Below are 20,156 nucleotides of genomic sequence, written 5' to 3'. Positions count from 1 at the left end.
ACACACACACACACACACACACACGCACATACACACATACACACACATACACACACACACACAAACACACACACATTAATTTCCACAAGACAGACATCAAAGACAGGATTGTGCATATTGCGAACATTAAACTTGAACTGTACCTGCATCATGCAAATGTGAGGGTTGCTGATAGCTTGAATGATATACAACGGTACAATGCAGTGCCATTACAGGGGCTCTCCATCCGCAAAAGAGAGGAGATGTCGGTACCAGCACATTGTACCACAAGTAGAACATTTGGAAAGCGTGACGATACGAGCATTGGGACAGGTATATAGCAATATTGGCAATTCTTTCTGCACGGAAGGGCAGTACATGTATTTGCCATCGAAAGGTGCATTTTCAAGCATTCGTTTCTACCCACTTGAAAACAATACCAAGGGTTTGTTGATAAGATGGCGACCAGTCGGCGGTGGTGGCCTTGCTGTCTTCTTCTCTGTTGCTTCGGCGTTCTCCTGAACCAAGTGTATGCGGATAATCTCTGCTCAGCCCCATTGATACAAACTTCGTCAGGAGTCGTTCGCGGCACGTGTACGACTTTCAGCGCAGACGACGTGTCTGTGGTGCGAGATGTAGCCATCTACAGCGGTATGCGCTACGCGGAACCCCCTACTGGTATCCGTAGATTTGGTCCACCAGTCCCTCGGGAACTTGACAGGGAGGTCGATGGTTCAAAGCCCGGGATGAGCTGCCCACAGGGACCACATCCAGTGTATAACACCGAGTGGGGAACAAGCGAAGACTGCCTGTTTCTCGACGTCTTTGCGCCTCTGCCATTGGTAAGGTTAAGGGTCATGACGAGTCGGAAGAGGTCATTGCACTTCCCCAACACCATCGTATAATCTCAGCAGTTGGCAAACATGTGACAGATGAGCATCTATGTCCACATGCAGGCCTTAGAAATTTCAGTTTTCGTTTAATACCGTTTTGATGTCTTAATCAATGATCTGAATCATCACCCCTGTGTCACTTTATGGTTACAACTTAATCGTTTACGATTCTTACACATTGTCATGATGGTAGCCTTTAACGTTAAAATTATAGGTCCAGAACATGATGCATTTGATGACAGAAAAATGCCAAGCCATCATAGGGGTCGCTCTTTGTGTATGTATAACTTGCTACGCACTCATGTAAAATGACGGTCAGAGTCTGCTTTTGGATATAAAGACGTCGTCGTCGTTTGTGGATAAGATACGATTAAATCTGATATCTGTTCCTTAATACGCCATCTAGGCATTTCTGAGGGGTTTGGACGCGGGTGGGTAGCACATTTTGTCTACCCCCCCCCCCCCCCCCCCCCCCCGGAACCATGTCGAATGATATTATTTCATGTAAACTCACTCCACCAGCCCGAAAGCGCTCCAGTTATGGTGTGGCTACACGGTGGCGGATTCATGTTCGGGGCAGGGACGGTCGACATGCTATCACCCTTGCCATTGGTTGCCCTTGGTAACATCATCGCAGTGACTATTAACTACCGCATCGGAGCTCTTGGGTTTCTTACAACAGGTGAGTAGCTTCTTTGCTTTATTATGCCGATATACCAATTTTACAGACAATTATTAATGCATTAGAGTGAGCTGATACGCAGTTGACTGGTTAATTTTCAACGTGGCCCTAGCTCGTCATCGAATAAATATAGGTATTGAAGAGTGCAGCCGATATTTAGGAACCCTTAATTCGTTTTCGCATACGTGATATCCCTATACTGGCTTTCTTCTGCACGACGGACTTTACCTGGGTGGAGCAGCACGCTGAAAGTTATTATACCTGCCACAATATCTCACCTGCCAACGAGACCAACTATACAGGATAGTATCTAGTCCGATAACAATTATCTATTATACATATTCATCAAGTTTGGGGGGGGGGGGAAATGAGCCGTAATGCGGCATACAGGAATGCTCGACATGATTTTGTCAATTTTTTGCTGAGAAGCAAACTCACTGGAAATGTGGCTTAATGTGGCGTGACTAGTGTTCAGTTCTCCTCATTTGCGACTGACGATTAGGTTCAGCAAGTACTTCATGTATTGCAATATAATCTTTCATGACATAGTGAAAATGCCACGTATACTTCCCGACACGTACCCTCAAATTGTCAATAAGAGCCTGATGGTCTTTGTCGACGGTAATTTCCGTTGGTGATATGACGTACCAGGTATACTCTAATGTTAATACAAATTAAAAATATTCCGTGATATTATATCTTGCAGGCGATGATGAGATCCCACCAAATCTAGGCATTCTGGATCAAATTGAGGCCCTCCGATGGATCCAGAAGCATATATCATGTGAGTAATGTGAGAAACGTCGAAAGAATCAATTACAAGCCTAACATCGGTAATAAATTTTGTTATAGTTTATCGGAAAACAAGACAAGGATAATCAGTACACAGTGCATTAATGGGATTTGTATGATAATACGATATGCTGTGATTTCAGTGGGGAAAGAGATTACTCATTAGACATACCGAATATTGAAATGTGAACTAGGGCCAAGACATGTAATGAGAAGAACAGTGGACTTTATGTAAGCAACTCAGTGGCATTTTTTTTTTCGTCTTCAAATAATTATTATTCGATGCGTCGAAAAGGATATTGCTGTTCAAATTACATACACTTTGTATCTACATGAGCTAGAGTTGTCGAAGATACATACTATATTGCCATTTGCTTCTCAAATCCGTTCTTCAGCCGATGTCCTTATCTTTAATAGCTGGTTACAAAATCAGTATCATGATGGATTGATGGCATGCAAGAGGCATGAGAGCCGAGGTGCCAGCTGTACACCAAGTCGACGTAATGACCATTGTCAGAGAAGGGGGGGGGGAGGGGGGAAGTGTCAAGAATCGAGCTGTCGACTTGTTATTGAGAAAAGTATGAAGAGAAGTGATATCGTAATTTTACCTGCATGTGTGTATGTAGGTATTTTCTCTCTTCTGCTTATCTACCTCTCTCTCTGTCCACCTGTCTGCCTCTATAACTCTTAATTCTCTCTTTCTCCCTTCTATCTATTTTGCTGCCATCATGTCCTTATATATAATATATATATAATACATATATATATATATATATATATATATATACACACACACATATATATATATATATATATATATATATATATATATAAGGTCTTATTTATCCAGGGTAGCCTCTTCAGTGTTGCCACTACTCTACCAGAGGGCCCTGCCATTATCATTACCCTAGCGTTCCTTATATCCTCACACAAAAGCATATGATAATTATTATAATCGAACCATTAAATCTGTACTCTCAATTTACAGCCTTCGGCGGGGATCCCAGTAGGGTGACGTTATTTGGAGACAGTGCAGGGTCTTCCAGCGTCCACATCCACCTTATGTCCCCCATTAGTAGTGGACTCTTCCAGCGTGCTATAATGCAGGTGAGGGCTAGCAGCGTCGAGTCTACCGTATATCGACGCGTTGTGTGACAACATCACTGATCATGTGCGATAGCCACCGACAATGTAGTAACCTACATCCTTTTTATCCTTCATGACCGTACTATAAACTTTCATGCCAGTTTATACTGTTGAGATGCATTTGTACGGAAGCGTACAAGTGCCAAGGAGAAGACGAGATATTATCTCTCGCCTTCTCGACCCTTTCGGGTCTGAGGAAGCGAGGAGGAGAGATCTCGTCTTCTCGGGTCCGAGAAGACAAGGAGGCGAGATCTCGTCTTCTCGGGTCCGAGAAGGCGAGGAGCGGAGATCTCGTGTTCTAGGGTCCGAGAAGGCGAGGAGCGGAGATCTCGTGTTCTAGGGTCCGAGAAGGCGTGGAGGCGAGATATCGTCTTCTCGGGTCCGAGAAGACGAGGAGGCGAGATCTCGTCTTCTCGGGTCCGAGAAGGCGAGGAGCGGAGATCTCGTGTTCTAGGGTCCGAGAAGGCGTGGAGGCGAGATTTCGTGTTCTAGGGTCGGAGAAGACAAGGGGAGAGGTATTAGATCTCGTCTTCTTGACCTCTTGGATCCCAGAAGGGGAGATAGTATACATAAAGATCTTCTCGAAATTTTGGATCTTGCTTTCTCAGCATGCTGCTCTAATCATTAAATCACAAAATGTGAATAACGTAAAATATTTGCACACGTACGATGGTGTTTTTAAGTACATGTAGTAAAATTAAAGGATATAAAGCTATTGGTATCATGCATTTCAAATTTGACGTGTTGAATGCACAACACGAAATAATCTATATAAACTTAGCTAAATGCCCCGGAAGTATAAATACCATGCAAAAATCTTCGACTTTTCCATGTTTAATGTTTCCTCAGAGCGGGGCGGCGACGTCTTCGTGGGCGCGAGGGCCCAGCATGGAAAGAGCCAAGACTCGAGCGAGAGTGTTGGGCACGCTGCGTGGGTGTGACACGGTGTCTCCGTCGGCTGAACTCAGGGCATGTCTCATGGGGGTTCCAGCCGACGACTTTGTTGGGATGCAGCAAAAGGTCAATAGTAATTCTTAAATTCGTAGCATGTCTACCACCATTGATTGCGTCTCTCACTTCTTTTTTTTTAATGAGCAAACATAATATATGATATATATTATATAAATCACGAGTGCAGAAATGCTAAACGATTAAATGAATTATGTAAATAGTGTAAGTATCAATCCATTCGTGTGAAAATGATTGAGCACTGTAAAGCAATATGTTAATAGCAGTATAAGTATCGATGTCGGCTGTTAGACTTTGGCTCTTCCGTTTAATAATTGTTCTTCTAAGAATGTCAAGGTCAAGATACAAGCGGATTTTTGTCGAAATTAGACCACACCACTCAAAGGTACGAACAAACTCTCTTGCACCGAGAGAATTGCACTAAAAAAAAATATCCTACCCGAGCTTATGGCAACTCTCCTCCAATAATATCCTGTGCAACAACACCGTATAAAATATCGAGTTTTGCCGTAGTGACATTAAAACTGAATTTTGTACTTGTTCAAGGTCCTGGAAGAGATGAGGGATTCAGCTGACATAGCCTTTGTTCCCGTTGTCGACCACGAGGTGATTCCGGACTGGCCAGACGTCATCGGAGAGGCTGGTAGATTCAATAACGTCAGCCTTCTGATCGGCGCCAATGCCGATGAAGGCATGATGGCGATGATGGCGCTCTTTCCGCACCACAATTCCACACCAGCCGTCAACTACACTCAATTTCGGCGGCATCTGTCCAACATGTTACGGGTTGACGATCCTGCTCTTCTAGACTTGATCGAGGTGGTATATGGTTCATTTGTGCGTGACACCAGTTCGGCAAACGCGGGCCGTTGGGACAAACGTGCCAATGATAACTACGATAGCAATGTCGTGATACAACGGGATTGCCATGACATATCGGATGAAGAGTCTTGCCATAGCTGTGATCTGGATGAAACTACATGTACGTGTGTGAAGAATGCCGATGGAGTCTTTCCAAACGATGGCTTTGCGTACAAAAATAGATTTGATTACTTTGACGCACTCAACGAAATTATTGGAGACATGAGTATGTTTTGCCCAACTCGTGCTGTCGCAAATTTTGCTGCAAACGCTGGTTTGGAGGTCTATCAGTATCACATGACACACAGGTAAGAATATTATATCGTTTGAAATAAGTCTAAATTATATTTTGTCATTTTTTATTTTCCAGTGTTTTATTTACACTGTGTCTGGAAAAAAATGCAAAGACAGAGACAAAATGAAATAATAACCAATCATATTTTCTTTGAACGTACTCTGTTATGAAAAGTTTCGTTCATTCACACAGAGCCATGCAGGTTAGGTCCAATTTTATACCACCAGAAAACAATTTGGACTCCATAGCCTGATAAACAAATATACTACAGTCAACCTAACTGCCTAAATCGAATCCAAGGCGGAAATTTTCGACTTTCGTGAATTTTGACTCACACAATAGAATTAACGCATGTTACTATCCACCCGGGGTACAACTTTTATTCGACTTAGCCAATTTTTCGACTTGTGCAAGGGCGACTTATGACTTTCTGCTCGCTTGTTTTAGGCCCAGCGAATCGTTTTGGCGCCCTCTAACATGGACGCGAGTTAACCACGGTGAAAATCTCCTGTTTGTCTTCGGCGCACACTTCATGCCCAAGCTCAACTGGACCTTGACACCAACCGAAGTGGATATGACGTTGCAGGTTATCCAGTATTGGACCAACTTTGCGTCTACCGGGTGAGATTGTTCTATCATGCAAAATATAGCAAGTGTTTAGCTGTCTATTATCCTTCCCTGCAGTTGGACTGGTGGAAGACGGGACTGGCGAACTAAGTTCGTAAATGATGACGTCCAAAGACTTCGTGAGAGTCCGCAGAAATGCAGTCTATCCTGCTAAGACTCATCATAAAATGTTTACGTGGTAGTGACGTCGGGGGGGGGGGGGCTACAAAATCAGCAGACTGATTTGGTAAGAAATGTGTTAATTCATGTGCCTGTGAAACTTTCGGATATTTGAAGTGTGCAACTATTTCCTCAATGATAAGGAAGATGTCAAGTTCAAGGGAAGAACAAGTTCCCATTACGACTTATCGATCCCGACCGATCAGAAGTGCACGCAGTGCTACAAGACAACTTTTTTTTTTTGTAGTCTTCTATTTTCCAACAAAAAGACTATTATCTCCTTTTACTATAATTAATGAACATCTCCAGCGGCATTATGCCTAAATACAAACATGTCTTTTATAGATTGTAACATGCAATTTCCACCTAAGGCCCTCTAAACACAGTGTGGAGCATATAATGCAGAGTAATAGTTCGACGTCCTTTGAGATGCCTTTCGCTTCCACCCTACTCATCATTGCCGATCTCAATTTCCATTTCTAGAGATCCGACTGGAACGAGAGATCACAAACGCCTTGTATCCAACCTGCCGCCCTGGCCACGTTACAACACACAGACAGAGGTCTCCAAGAATCTCTCGCCTGCGATGACGAATGACGTGGGTGTTAAAACGATGATATGCTGGTTTTGGAATTCCATTTTGCCACGTTTACAAGCGCAAATGAATGCAGAGTAGACTTTTAAGACGATATCCATCATTTGTCATGGAGTGACCAGAATGTAGCGAAACAATCTATCTCTACCACTTTATCCTGAATGAATCAATCTACCATTTTGTATGTATATATCAGAGAAATTTTGCATAGATATGTACCTAAAAAGTGGTGTAATAAAAGTTTTGTTGTCAGTGGTTAAAAGATGACATATTAATGGAGAAAGTTTGCTCAGATTATAAATTACATTCTCTATGCAAGATATTGTCAAGTATAGGACCAACGTTGGCTTTTGCGAGTTAAAAAATAAAATTGGGAATTGACAAGAGATGGAAATACAAAATTGTAATATTTGTGTCGACTCCTGTGCATCTCTCTCTCTCTCTCTCTCTCTCTCTCTCTCTCTTTTTTCTCTCTCTCTCTCTCTATATATATATATATATATATTATATACTAGTATATGTCTATCTACCTCTCTCTCTCTCTAATATATATATATATATATATATATATATATATAGTGTATATACTCAACAAAAAAGTAAGTTCCCCTACAATTTTTGGATATATCTCAAAAAGTATTTTACCGATTTTCATAATTAAAAAGGGGATGGATAGGGAATTTTAATTCTCATAGCAGAATAGCATATCATTGCCACCAGATATCATTATTGATGTGAAGAAAAAAAAAAACTTTTTATGTCAAAATGCATAGAAAAGGAAAAGTTGCACTTTAGTGACTTGCATTGACTTTTGCACAAATAATCAAACAATCACTCATGATTCTGAACTTTCAAGCATTTCCTGAAACTTTGCTCTAAGTTTCCTTACGGCATTGGGCGAAACCCCTAGTCTCCTGGCCACCTCCTTGACCGGAACCCCAGCTTCAAGGAAAGCTGTAGCTCTCCCTCTTTCAAAAATTTGCAGACGCGGCATGATGAAAAATGGCCATAAGCACATTAATGTGATCAACCCAAATTGGAATTGAAAGCACATGGCTTCGATCAACATTTTCATATTGAAAAATCCTATTGTTTAAAAAGTATGCATAACATCTGTTTAATAGGTAAGCACATTGTACTTGAAGAAATTCCTGAGAATTACATAACAATTTAAAAGGGTCATTTGCTAACTTGAATAGGAAATGTACACGATATGCTTCATATTACCTTTAAGTGCAACTTTTTTTCCCATGCATTTTGACATAAAATGCATTTTTCACACTAATAATGATATCTGGTGGCAATGATATGCCATAAATATTATGGGTGATGAAATTCCCTATCCATTTCCTTTTGAATTATGAAAATCGATAAAACACTTTTTGAGATATATCCAAACGTGCTAGGGGAAACTTAATTTTGGTTGAGTGTTTATATACATGTATATTATATAGTGTGCGTGTCACACATGTACTGAAAATCCACAGAATAGTGGTGGAAACGAGAAAGAAGGTTGTGCTTGAGTAGAAGTGTGTGTCGAGCTTAAAAAGGGAGACATTTTTAGGAGTGGATAAGGTGGATGAGATTTCACACGAGTAGAGGATTTTTAAGTACAAGTAGTGTAATCACGAGGAAACCAGCAGCATGGAGTTCTCCGTAATTTACTTCCTACATAATCGATCACTACAGTGATTTTCATACACTTCGTTGTTTGTAGGATTATGATACATGATACATGTATTCCTTGGTATATGAACTATAGTGTATTAAATATGTGACGGATGTTGTGCCATATTGGGGGGGGGGGATTGGTGTAAGGAAAGGAGGTATCGTCATACTGTAGTACATGACTGAAACAATCTACAGGGACAGATGTATAATTGTGTAGTGCTGAATTACATGAATAGGCCTACAATGTACGTGTTGTGTGATTTTGTGATGGCGGTGAATACATGTACCAAATAAGAGCTAATTACTGTATCTGACTACACCGCTGGCAAAGTGTTGCAAGTGGGCGGGTCATTTGTGGTGTATCATCATGAAACCCCATCTATCAACCCCACAGTGTTGTTATGCTGTAACCAGCGCACAACACACCACACTTACACACACATCACACTCCCACATGTTGAACAGTACCTTTCATCATTGTATCAAACATGTAAGGTATGTGAACTAATTGATGTCCTTCAACAACTGCTTTGTTAATCACTCCTCCCCCCCCAAAAAAAAAAAAAAAACAAAAACTACAAACAAACAAACAAACAAACACAAATATGAAATTTGTTCATCAAAGTACATGAAATATGTCACAGTGCCTTGCAATCACCCCTGGAACTTACGGATAAAAACTATTCTCAGGAAACAGATAATGTCTACATTGTACAGTGCACTCCCATTATAACGAAGTCATCAGGACCTTAGGTTTTCTTTCGTTACTCTGAAATTTCATTATAACCAAATGGTAAGGAATAGAAAGGAAAGATGTAATGCTCATTACTTTGGGACCTAAATTTTTGCGTTGTAATGAGAATTTCATTTCGCTTTTTAATGGGAATGCACTCTAAATTACGTTTGTTGCGACACGGATTGTCGCCCCTACACGGATTGTCACCTCCTGCTCGGGGCGACAATCCGTGACGGGCGTTGGCGGCACGGATTGTCGCCCGCCCTCGAAGCACATTTTGCTGGGTAATATCGTTCTGGACATAATCATTGAAATACTAACACATAACTTACATGGCTACATCCATGCAAACATGGCATGTAAAAAGTCATGGTGAGGTTTCAAGGAAGTGTGTATGTGCGCGTGCACATAATAATTTAGTGTCCGTTTGTGCGTGTGTGTGTGTGTGTGTGTGTGTGTGTGTGTGTGATGGAAGAATGTGTTTATTATGTCAGTTTTTTGCGTATGTGTTTTTTAGCTGCGCGTGGGGAGGGATACATAGTAAGCTGTTGCTGGCATAAATGTTGATATTGATTTTATCAGCAGCTTTGAATTTGATGAGTTTGTTTGGCAGATTTGTATATGAATTCGGAGTGGAGCTTGCGTGCGGGCGGATGCTGCTTTTCTGCATACGGTCCACTATGTCTTATTTATCAACATTGGGAAATCGTTTCATCAGGAAGGAATGCGGTATCGGTTCGGGTGTGCGTCGGTATGTGGGAAGGGGGTTACATTTCGTTATTGCAAAAGTTTGTTATTCTGAAGGCTCATTCGTCCGAAGGCTCATTCGTCCGAAGGCTCATTCGTCCGAAGGCTCATTATTCCGAAGGTTCGTTATTCCGAATTTCATTTTTGGATCAACGAACCTCTAGGTATAGGGAATTGTGTGTTTCGGATAAATGAAACCTCGGAAAAAACGAAACTTTGGAATAACGAACCTTCGTGTGTGTGTGTGTGTGTGTGTGTGTGTGTGTGTGTATGTATGTATTTGGGTTGGTGAATGTGGGTGTGGGATGATTTAGGTTTTGTTTGATCAGGGGTTGGTGGGTTGGGGATTGGATTTGAAGAAGGATAGTTATAAATGGTATGACAGATGTTGGTAGGATTTAATATTTAGGATAGATGTAGGCCCTACTTGTTTCGGTTGGGGAGGGGAGGGGGTGGTCGGGTTTTTTTATGACTGATTTCATTCTAGATTTGTGTAATGTATTTGTGTTTTTTTTATGTATATGCCCTTGTAAGTAAGAAGGTGTTACATGATCCAAACCAATGTATTCAAGGAATTTGAGTAGGTTTGGTAGGGCCCTACATGTCAAAACTTTCTCGTGAAGAAATTGTTAGTAGGGTTGGTCTATAATCGAGTTATCTATGTTGAAGTGAGATTATTTGTGGTATAGATTGACAAGTGGATTTGTTTGTGTTTCGAATTGCCATTTGTAACTTTTTTTGTTCATGTTACACCCAGAATGGGTCGATTTATGAATGATTTGAATGAAATCAATAAATATCAAGGAAAAAAAGTGTTGAGTTGGTTTATTTGCATTATGAGGATTTGTTTGAGTGTTTGTTGATGTTTGTTTGTATTACGTATGTATTAGCGGTGTGCAATGGCAGTTCGTTTGTGCTAAAATCAACCAACGATTGACAAATTTTTTACGGCGTGTGGAAATTATTCGCTCATGCATAAAGCATGCCAAACCTATTCTGGGACAAAGAATAGTGGTATGGACGTTCTAGTTTATAAGACTGATGGAAGAAAATGACTGCAGTGAAAAATAGAACAAAGACAAATAACATTTGGGGAGGGTACCTCCCTCGTATGTATTTTCTCTCGGTCTCTCTCTCGCCTTGCCCGCCTCACCGCTGATATTGGTTGACACACCCTTACTATTTTTAGATCAACGCTGGTGTGAATTTTTCAAACACGTGCTCATACACTCTGAAGGCGTTTGTATTGCCACAGTAGCGCTACTATATTCCACATACACACGTAATCATACAGGCACACGTATACACACAGACAAACAAACCACTACCACTATACAACCAACACACATGCACAGTTTCTACATAATCCAAACACACAACAAATCATACACATCATATATCATTCAGCTCACAATACACACACACACACACACACACACACACACACACACACAGAGTGAAGACTGTAATAATAACTTGAAAAATTTCCTTCATCTTCCTCACTCTCTTCTCTGTATCAGTCAAGTTTTCTGAAGTTCCAATCTAATGCTGAAGGTTGTACATCACAGTTTTTGTAGTGCTATCTCTATGCGTTCTCTGTACAGTTGTACCTCTTATACGAGCGTTTACCCTTGCAAATACTCCTCTGTAGAAGGGTGTGGGGGGTGGGTGGAAGCAAATCTCCAAGACTGGAAAATACTTCTTCAATGCAGTTTCATTTTTATTCGATCTGAACCTCAAAAGCCATGTACTATGTAGGCCCTATGCCACGAAACTGCCACGTATGCTGTAACTTCAGACGCCAAAATTACTGGGCTTAGAATCTTGCTAGGCTGTTGAAACATAGTAGAATCCATTGTCTCCAACGTATCGGCGACGCCCACGCTGTCTTTGATCATATTTTTTCTCTCTCTCTCCGACTTCGCACAATATTTAAATGCGGACATTAAACCCTTTACTGCACTATGAGTATGGCAAGACAACAATAGTCAGACGCCATGGGGGCGTGCTTCGCTATCGCAAGGTGGCGATTCGACACACTCAGCGTCAGGCCTAAAGGGTACCACCGGGCGACGACTCTGTTTTTGCTATAACAGGTACACCATCCATAAATATACGTCACAGCTATTTCCATCTTTAAAAAAAAAAAATCCTACTGACTAGACAAATGGATATCACTTTGAGCAATGTTTTGCGGTGTTGACCCTCTGTAAGAAAACATCGATCAATGCGACTGGTATCACTAATAGAGCGATATATCGCTGGCCCCTGCGTGCGTTCAGTCGGAACCAACGCCCGTGCATGCGTGATTACAACTCTACGTGCATGCACGCGGCCGGTACTTTGCTTTTATCGATACAGCATACCCGATAACTTGAAAGCTCCACTAATTGCCTGGTGTCCTCTATTGGCAGGCTAGATTGATAAAGCAAACGAGATAGTTTAATTAATAATTAATTAATTAATTAATCTATTTATTTATTTATTTGTTTGTTTATTTATTTATTTGTTTATTTATTTATTTATTTATCTATTCATTTATTCATCTACTTATCTATTCATTTATTATTTGATTATCTATCTATTTAGTTAGTTTAGGTAATTATCTTCCTAGCTTTGTCTTCAGATGTAGTGAAAACTATGCTGTTGGGCTACAGTCATATTCAACTTATGTGCAAAACAAGCAAACAAACAAACAAACAAACGGAAAACCCGCCTCTTGATTCAAAGGCATTTATTGTAAGTTTGGCTGTTGTTGTCCTCGGTTGGCTTGTTAATAGCGTTACACATCATAGTTTATAAATTCCATATTCATATCTAATATATTACATGTTCAAAAGGCTTGTACCAGATACAGTTTGTCATTCTCCCTATAACTTGAATTATCTTGCGCACCCTTTTCTCTCTGATTTTTCCTGGCTTACTGAAAATATTTTGAAAGACTCTCCTACAAGATGGTAATTTATGATGAATCCCTTTTCTTAATGCATGTTGTGATTTGCAAATCAAGTTTACCACCCAGTAAAAAGGCCAACGTAACACTACTTCTTGAGCCGAATTCCGCATAGGCAGTTTAATTCGAATACCTGGGAAAAATCAAGTCCATGGACAACCACAGACAAGGATTTAAAAAAAAAAGAAAAAAAAAAGAAGAAGACATGTTTGCACATTGTGAGCGTCTGCATAGAATGTCTATAATATGAAAAGGCATTGTGTCATATACATAATTTGTAAGATCGAACATTTGCATAATCCATAGACATTGAATTTAAGCCACCATTGAGCCACCGGGCCCAGGGACCGGTGAAAGAACGGCAACGTGGGGTGCAAGGGCGCTTTGGAATAATCTACCGCTGGATAGCACCGCAGCAGATATGCACACGCAGTTGATCCTTTTTTTTCTTTCTGTCTTCTTCTATTTCTTCTTCTTCTTCTTCTTCTTCTTCTTCTTCTTCTTCTTCTTCTTCTTCTTCTTCTTTTGTACATTACTGAAAATAGCCCTTACGTAGATTCGTGTGCAATATCTTCATGCAGAAGGCAATCTTGAATTTATACAGCCGACCATAAATCAATTTGACTGTGATGAGTGGGTAATGTCAATGTGGTTAACACTGTTTGATTCTTTGAGGGTCCGTAAAGTGCCTAAATATTTATTTCAGTTCAATTCAATTCAATTCAATTCAATTCAATTCAATTCAATTCAATTCAATTCAATTCAATTCATTTTCATTTTTTCTTCAACAGGGCACAACATTATAGGCTATGAGAAAATGGTTGACTATTGTGATGAAATTTTGTGGTAATTAAGAAATCGAAATCACGTTTGCATAGCTTCAACCATACTTGCTACATTATCAAATTAGTATTGACAATATATTTTAACATTGGCTACATGGACATGCGATCAACGGCAGAATGATCAACTAAGTGGATTCTGGTTACTAGATTTTTATAGTATTCAGTTCCCTTCTGATGTTCATCTTATTTACCTGCCGTGTCATACATCTGCATTCCCATTTTGTTTCATTTCCAAAGCGTTAACTCATCTTGCTCGTAGAGGGCACTTGCATCAGAACATATGCGTCTTTGTATAACTCAAACTTTACCGTCTATCGAAACACTAGTAACAAATAAAATGCATTCCGTTACACCATACAAGGGTAGCAGTAAACGCTGGTCGCTGTCCCCCCAATAACAAAGGTCAAGAGCGAGGTCACTGTGTCCCATACTGTGCTCTAATTTGCTGAAACACGGCTTAGCCAGTGCCGGTGGATAGCGCCATTTGGATTTAGCGCCTTTCGGAATAAAACATTAATTTTTCATCCATTTCTTTTTTGCACTTTTAATGAATGAATGACATTCAGCTCCATGGCCTATCATTATGCTAGAGACCAAAAAAAAAATATCATGAAGAGATCTCACTTTTCATGAAAAATTGGATTTAGTGCCTTTTGGAATTGAGCTCTTCATATCGACATCAATTTCTGAGAATGTAAGACTGATAGTTAGCTGGATGCCTGATACTGTGCTTTTCCTAGCCCTTGCATCCCCCCCCCCCCGTCTTTCGTGTGCTGACGTCACTATATGATTACAGTTATTAGAGAGGAGATGACCTTTAATCCTCTTGTTCCTCAAGAGGACCACTGACCAATAACCTTTAATCCTCTCTCACTGTGTCCTGTATACAAGGAGCCCCAGGGGGGATCTGTGCATGAGGATTCTTGCCGTCTGAGGGCGCAAATAGCGCTGCAACGGGCAGCGTAGCCAGTAAAACACCTTGATTACAGACGAGTAGATAGGTCATTCCTCTATACTAAGATCAAAGGGTGTGTACAGTTCTAGTCGAGGTGAGGATTTAGTTTTTAACGTTTTGCGAGATATTCAGAAACCACTCTATGAGATATCAAAGAGCATCCAATTCTAAGGGGTATTAAAAGTTTATTTGATGAAAATCGGTTTTGAAATGGCTGAGATATCCAAAAACAAGGTGAAACAAAGAGATCCTAATAAAAGGCGTGGCCTATCGCCTTTTATTATTATCATTTTTTGGATATCTCAGCCATTTGAAAACCAATTTTTATCAAATAAGCGTTGAGCCATCTTAAAATTACATGCTCTTTCATATATCATAAGAGGTTTCTCATTATCTCACTTTGGAATGTTCAAAACATGAATCCCCATCTCAACCAGTACTGTACAGTCCCTTTAACTTATTTCCGTTTGATAATTTGAATATGCTCAATGGCGCCTAAAGCCCGCCGCACACTACACGATTTTGCCCCGATTCACCGGTCTTAAAGACCTTTAAGACTAGAAGTGTGACGTCACAGTCTTGCCATTTTCTAGTCGTACGACTGGGTCTTAGCGCCAGTCGTAGAGATTTGACATGTTGAATTTCTACCGACTGGTCGTGGGCTTTCAGCCATTCACAATGCAGTAAAATGCAAGCGCACGCATGTGCGCACTGCGCGCGCTTTACAGTCGGGTCGTATAGTGTGCGGTGTCCGGTCGTACGACTTGTCTTAAGACCCAGCTTGGCTTAAGACTTCCAGACCAGTCTGATCGTGTAGTGTGCGGTGGCCTTTAGGCGAGCAGCTTATTTTTTTTTTCAATTTGAAACGTATTTTCATATTATAGATATATGGTACAATAAGTCCTAATGAAATGAATGCACTTTAATAGTCAATAGATATTTCAGAGAAGGCTTGAAATACGAAGTCATACGCCCATTTAAAGCCCACATTTAATTCAAGTCCAAATCAATAACATTCTTTGGTTATAATGTTTGGTTTATACAAGGATATTATTTACGCTGTATTTATCTTGTTTGTTTGTTTGTTTGTGTTTTTTTTTTGGGGGGGGGGGGAGGGCTTACCATTGTGATATTGCTTTTCAATTTCCGTTGACACATATTCTCCAAAATAATCTAATATGAAGAGAAAGAGCAAATCATAACGAGCACAACAGTTAGAAGTTGAAGAAAAGAATGAAAAGTAAGGAAGTTATGAAATTTCAAAGATTCCCTTATATTTTCAGAACAGTTCTTGAACAATTGAACATAATGATTATGAATATGTTCATGAGTGAGCTGATGATATAATGGTCTCACAATTTTTCAGTGATTGTGTTAAAATACGTTACGAAAATTCATTTTTTTTTCTATCATAAATAATGACAAACACAATGTTATTCCCGGTTGAATAGCTTCAAAAGTAATGATCAGTCAGATATAGGATTTGAGATTTGGGCATAACTGCGCTTAAACAAACTCCTGAAAATTTCACTTTCTCAAGGTTGTGTCATTGGGTAAACACTATGTAACATAACGTATACAGTTACACTATTCACAATCTGATTTGTTAAAAGCTACTCGTGACAATTTAAAAGCAAACTATCTTCCATTAATGACATATAACGGGTTTGAAATCACCAAATCAGATATAAGTATTTATAATATACAAATCACACACACACAAAAAAGGTGAAGCTAGGAATTGTTTGTTCATTTTCCATCTGAGAAGATGGCTGGATAGCCCATATTCAGCTATGTTAATTTCATATTTCATAAAAGGCTTTTCATTATCTCACTTAGGAATGTTCAAAACATGAATCCTTACCTCAACCAGTACTGTACAGTCCCTTTAAGCTGGTCTTCCATGGGTCCAGTTGGATGTGAGGTGGGACCACTTCACCGGGTTAAACACCCTGCTCTTTGCGATGAATGAATGAAGCGGGATCTTTAAAGGGAAGGTAAACCCAAAGAACAATGAGGAGTGAGTGAAAGCAGCAACATTAGTAGAACACATCAGTGAAAGTTTGAGGAAAATCGGACAATCGATGCAAAAGTTATGAATTTTTAAAGTTTTGGTGTTGGAACCGCTGGATGAGGAGACTACTAGAGGATATGACGTATGAGTGGACAACAATACAAAGAAAATATAAAGGAAATTCAACAAAAATTCACTTTTCTAGAATTATGAGAGAGCAATGGACCAACCGCTTTCAGAAAGCAGGAAGAATAATTGCTACCCTTAACATATGTCAATATCAAGCGTGCATGAGTTGTGAATCTCTCACACACGGGATCTCCATTTTATGTCCTATCCGAGGGACAGAGTGTTTTGCCTCTTGGTAGAGGGGACGGTATGCTTACACACAACATTGCTCAGTCCAGACTCGGGTTCGAACCCGGGCCGCGTGATCGTGAGGCAGACGCGCTACCGACTGAGCCAACTCACCGGAATGTCTCTATGGCAACTGCTTCATTCTACAAAATATGGTATATACCAAACCCAACTTCACTGCTGTAAGTGTAAACATTCAGTAATTTCCAGGGTATAGAAGCATACTGTAATGCCAGCATCAAAACAATATTGTTTTACCTTTTCAACCTAATATCTGACTCTTGACCTTCGACCTCTGACCCAAAACTTCCAAAGAAAATTAGCGCCAAGCAACACAGTATGTCATGTATAATAACCAAGTCTCATAAAGACACCGTTAGCCATCTCCCTGACAGGTACGAAAAATAGCGAAATTCTAGCATTCTAACTTGACCTTTGTCCCAAGACCCTTGACCCCATGACCCGAAACCTTTCCCACAAAATCTCAATCTGGAAATACATGTATACATAAAGTTTCATAAAATTACAAATAGATAATATGTTCAAATTTGAATTGAATAGATTGAATGGATACTGCAAAATCATTGTGCAATTTCAGCATTACGTAGTAGAATTTTTGCGATTGAACCTGACCTTTGGCCCTTGATATTTGACCCCATAACCCCAAAAGTTCCAAGAGAATCATTGTTGAGCAGTGCATGCACAAGTACAAAGTTTCATGAAAATACCCAGAGCCATTTCCAATGCATGGAGAAAAATGTGAAATTTTAGCATTTTCACTTGGCCTTTCACCTTTGACTTTTAGCCCCATGGCCCAAAACGTTCCCTAGAGAATTTTTATCTGATAATACACGTATGTATTAAGTTTCAAGAAAAACCTTCTGCCATTGCATAGATATGGGGAAATAGTTAAATTCACTTTGAGAATTTGCACCCAATGTTGATAGGCATGATTTCGTCCACTCATACAAACATACGCCAAGCTTCAGTAGGATACCTTACTCTGTTTTCAAGTTTAATACGCTGTCCACAAAATTGATTACGGATGGACGGATGGAATGACGGACGTACAACTCGAGAACAAAATACGTCCGGCGACACTTCTCGGCGGAGGCATTAAAAGGGGGAAGATATGACAAAAGGCATGAATCCCATATTAAACAGAAAGAGATCATAATTTTTTTCCTGAATCAAAATATTGTTGGCTTTTAACTGCTATCGTTAAGTGGTATTACAATCTCACCGATGTCTGGTGCATCATCGGTTTTGGTTTGAGTTTTTGTTTCTCACAGAAGGAGAGGAAAATTACTAATGACGAAGCTCCTACCGACCGGATATATAAAAAGTCTTGTGTTTCTTAAAAAAAAAAAAAAAACAAAATCGGTTGTCATCTCTATCAAGTGTTGTTTACATGACAACGGCATGGACACTCTGTACGCAAAATGACCCGAAGGTAATTTACTCACTTCCGTGGTATAAGGGCATTTGCTACTTTGGCGTTGTACGAGATGCAATAACCGGTAAGTGTATAAAGATGTTTGCATTTTCGCAGAGAAATCTATGTTTTGAAATAGAGTCGATTTTCATACTTTGAAAGAATTGAAAAATAGATGATTCCACGTGGCTCTTGTTTTGGCTGGGGGAATCCATCCGACAGCATACATGCCTTCTACATAATTGTAATATATTTTGGATAAAACGTTCTGAGTTTTATTAAGGTATATAAGAATTATTATCAAACGTTTTTTCAGTATATCAATACGGGAAAAAAAGGTGAAATCACAACGTCTTTTTTTTTTTTTTTTTTTTTTTGCTGTTTTCCTCTTTACAAACTTTGCAAACCAGACTCTTCATTAAAAATACTCTGTATTTATAGGCCATGAAAAAATAAAATCTTTGCGACCAGCATTGAGTATGAGAAGTTTCTTTTGCATTTCTAAGCTTTCCTCTAAGGGTTCCTATAGACCATCATGTATCACACCAAAGCGTGTTCAGCTGTCGTTACATCCTTTTCTAAAGGGATCCCAAAATGAGTTTTTGATTTGATGTAGAAGTCCCATTCTGGTGGTTTTGGTTACATACTGCCAAAATATTTATTTATAATATATTATATATCATATGTACTATTTCATTTATAATTATGCACAAGTTTAAGTTTGTAACGTTAGTGGAGATGCAGCTCACTCTAGGGTATTCACAATGTTGTGCAACATGCAATCGCCTGCGCCTTGTGCATGTTACACCATTGTATTACGCGACGCGAAGACCGAGAATACGTGGAAGCAATTAGCTGTGACAGTCCCCGCACTCGGACTCCCGTCCCCATATCTAAGCAGTTTCGCTTTCCTGAGTGGATGGAGGCGTAGCGACTCACCGGCTGGCTCAATCCTGCCCAGCATCGGGACCGGAAGTTATTTTGGCCGAGAACCGTGCCCGTTTTCTCCAAGACGAGACGTTTCTCGGATTTGATCACGCGCAGAAGCAAATTTTGCACAAGGCACGCTCAACTACCGGCCGCGTCGTGCTTGCGAAAGCTCGCTACTACCCTCGAGTGCACTGCATCCCCATTATCTCCCTCTCACCTGTGCATTATTGGTATTCAAATGCATTACACCCTCTGAAGCGAATCCTGTTGGAACAAGACGTGGAATAAAATCCCCATTGCATGTGTAAATGTGATTTTCATCACGAAATCACCCAAAAGTTCGCCAGACATGGATTTTCAATCAAAAGGCAGATTCCAAAAGAGCAGCCTCGAAGCTTGAAAAAGAAAATGACCCAAGAGCTACAATACAAGTGGATTTTCCTACCCTGTAGATATAATGGAAAGAATGTACACACTCTTGAAAAGTGTTCACTGAGAAAAGAGGCTCTGAATTA

The 20,156-nt window shown here is 40.1% G+C and overlaps 1 protein-coding gene across 1 annotated transcript in view; it reads left to right on the top strand.

Annotated features, from left to right (window-relative positions):
* Positions 1-437: 437 nt before the first annotated feature.
* Positions 438-20,156, top strand: part of LOC139737579 (acetylcholinesterase-like) — a 31,841-nt gene continuing 12,122 nt past the window's right edge. Inside the window, exons 1-9 of the mRNA XM_071648261.1 lie at positions 438-826; positions 1,403-1,554; positions 2,261-2,338; positions 3,335-3,453; positions 4,342-4,512; positions 5,008-5,367; positions 5,458-5,630; positions 6,065-6,238; positions 6,887-7,001. Coding sequence (XP_071504362.1) covers positions 438-826; positions 1,403-1,554; positions 2,261-2,338; positions 3,335-3,453; positions 4,342-4,512; positions 5,008-5,367; positions 5,458-5,630; positions 6,065-6,238; positions 6,887-7,001 — 1,731 coding nt within the window. The remainder of the gene's footprint in view (positions 827-1,402; positions 1,555-2,260; positions 2,339-3,334; positions 3,454-4,341; positions 4,513-5,007; positions 5,368-5,457; positions 5,631-6,064; positions 6,239-6,886; positions 7,002-20,156) is intronic.

This window comes from Diadema antillarum, unplaced genomic scaffold, assembly GCF_040938485.1.
Source record: "Diadema antillarum isolate AM-2024a unplaced genomic scaffold, OU_Dant_1.0 seq00000696_RagTag, whole genome shotgun sequence".
NCBI classification, from domain to species: domain Eukaryota; kingdom Metazoa; phylum Echinodermata; class Echinoidea; order Diadematoida; family Diadematidae; genus Diadema; species Diadema antillarum.
This window is presented reverse-complemented; position numbering and strand designations above follow the sequence as displayed.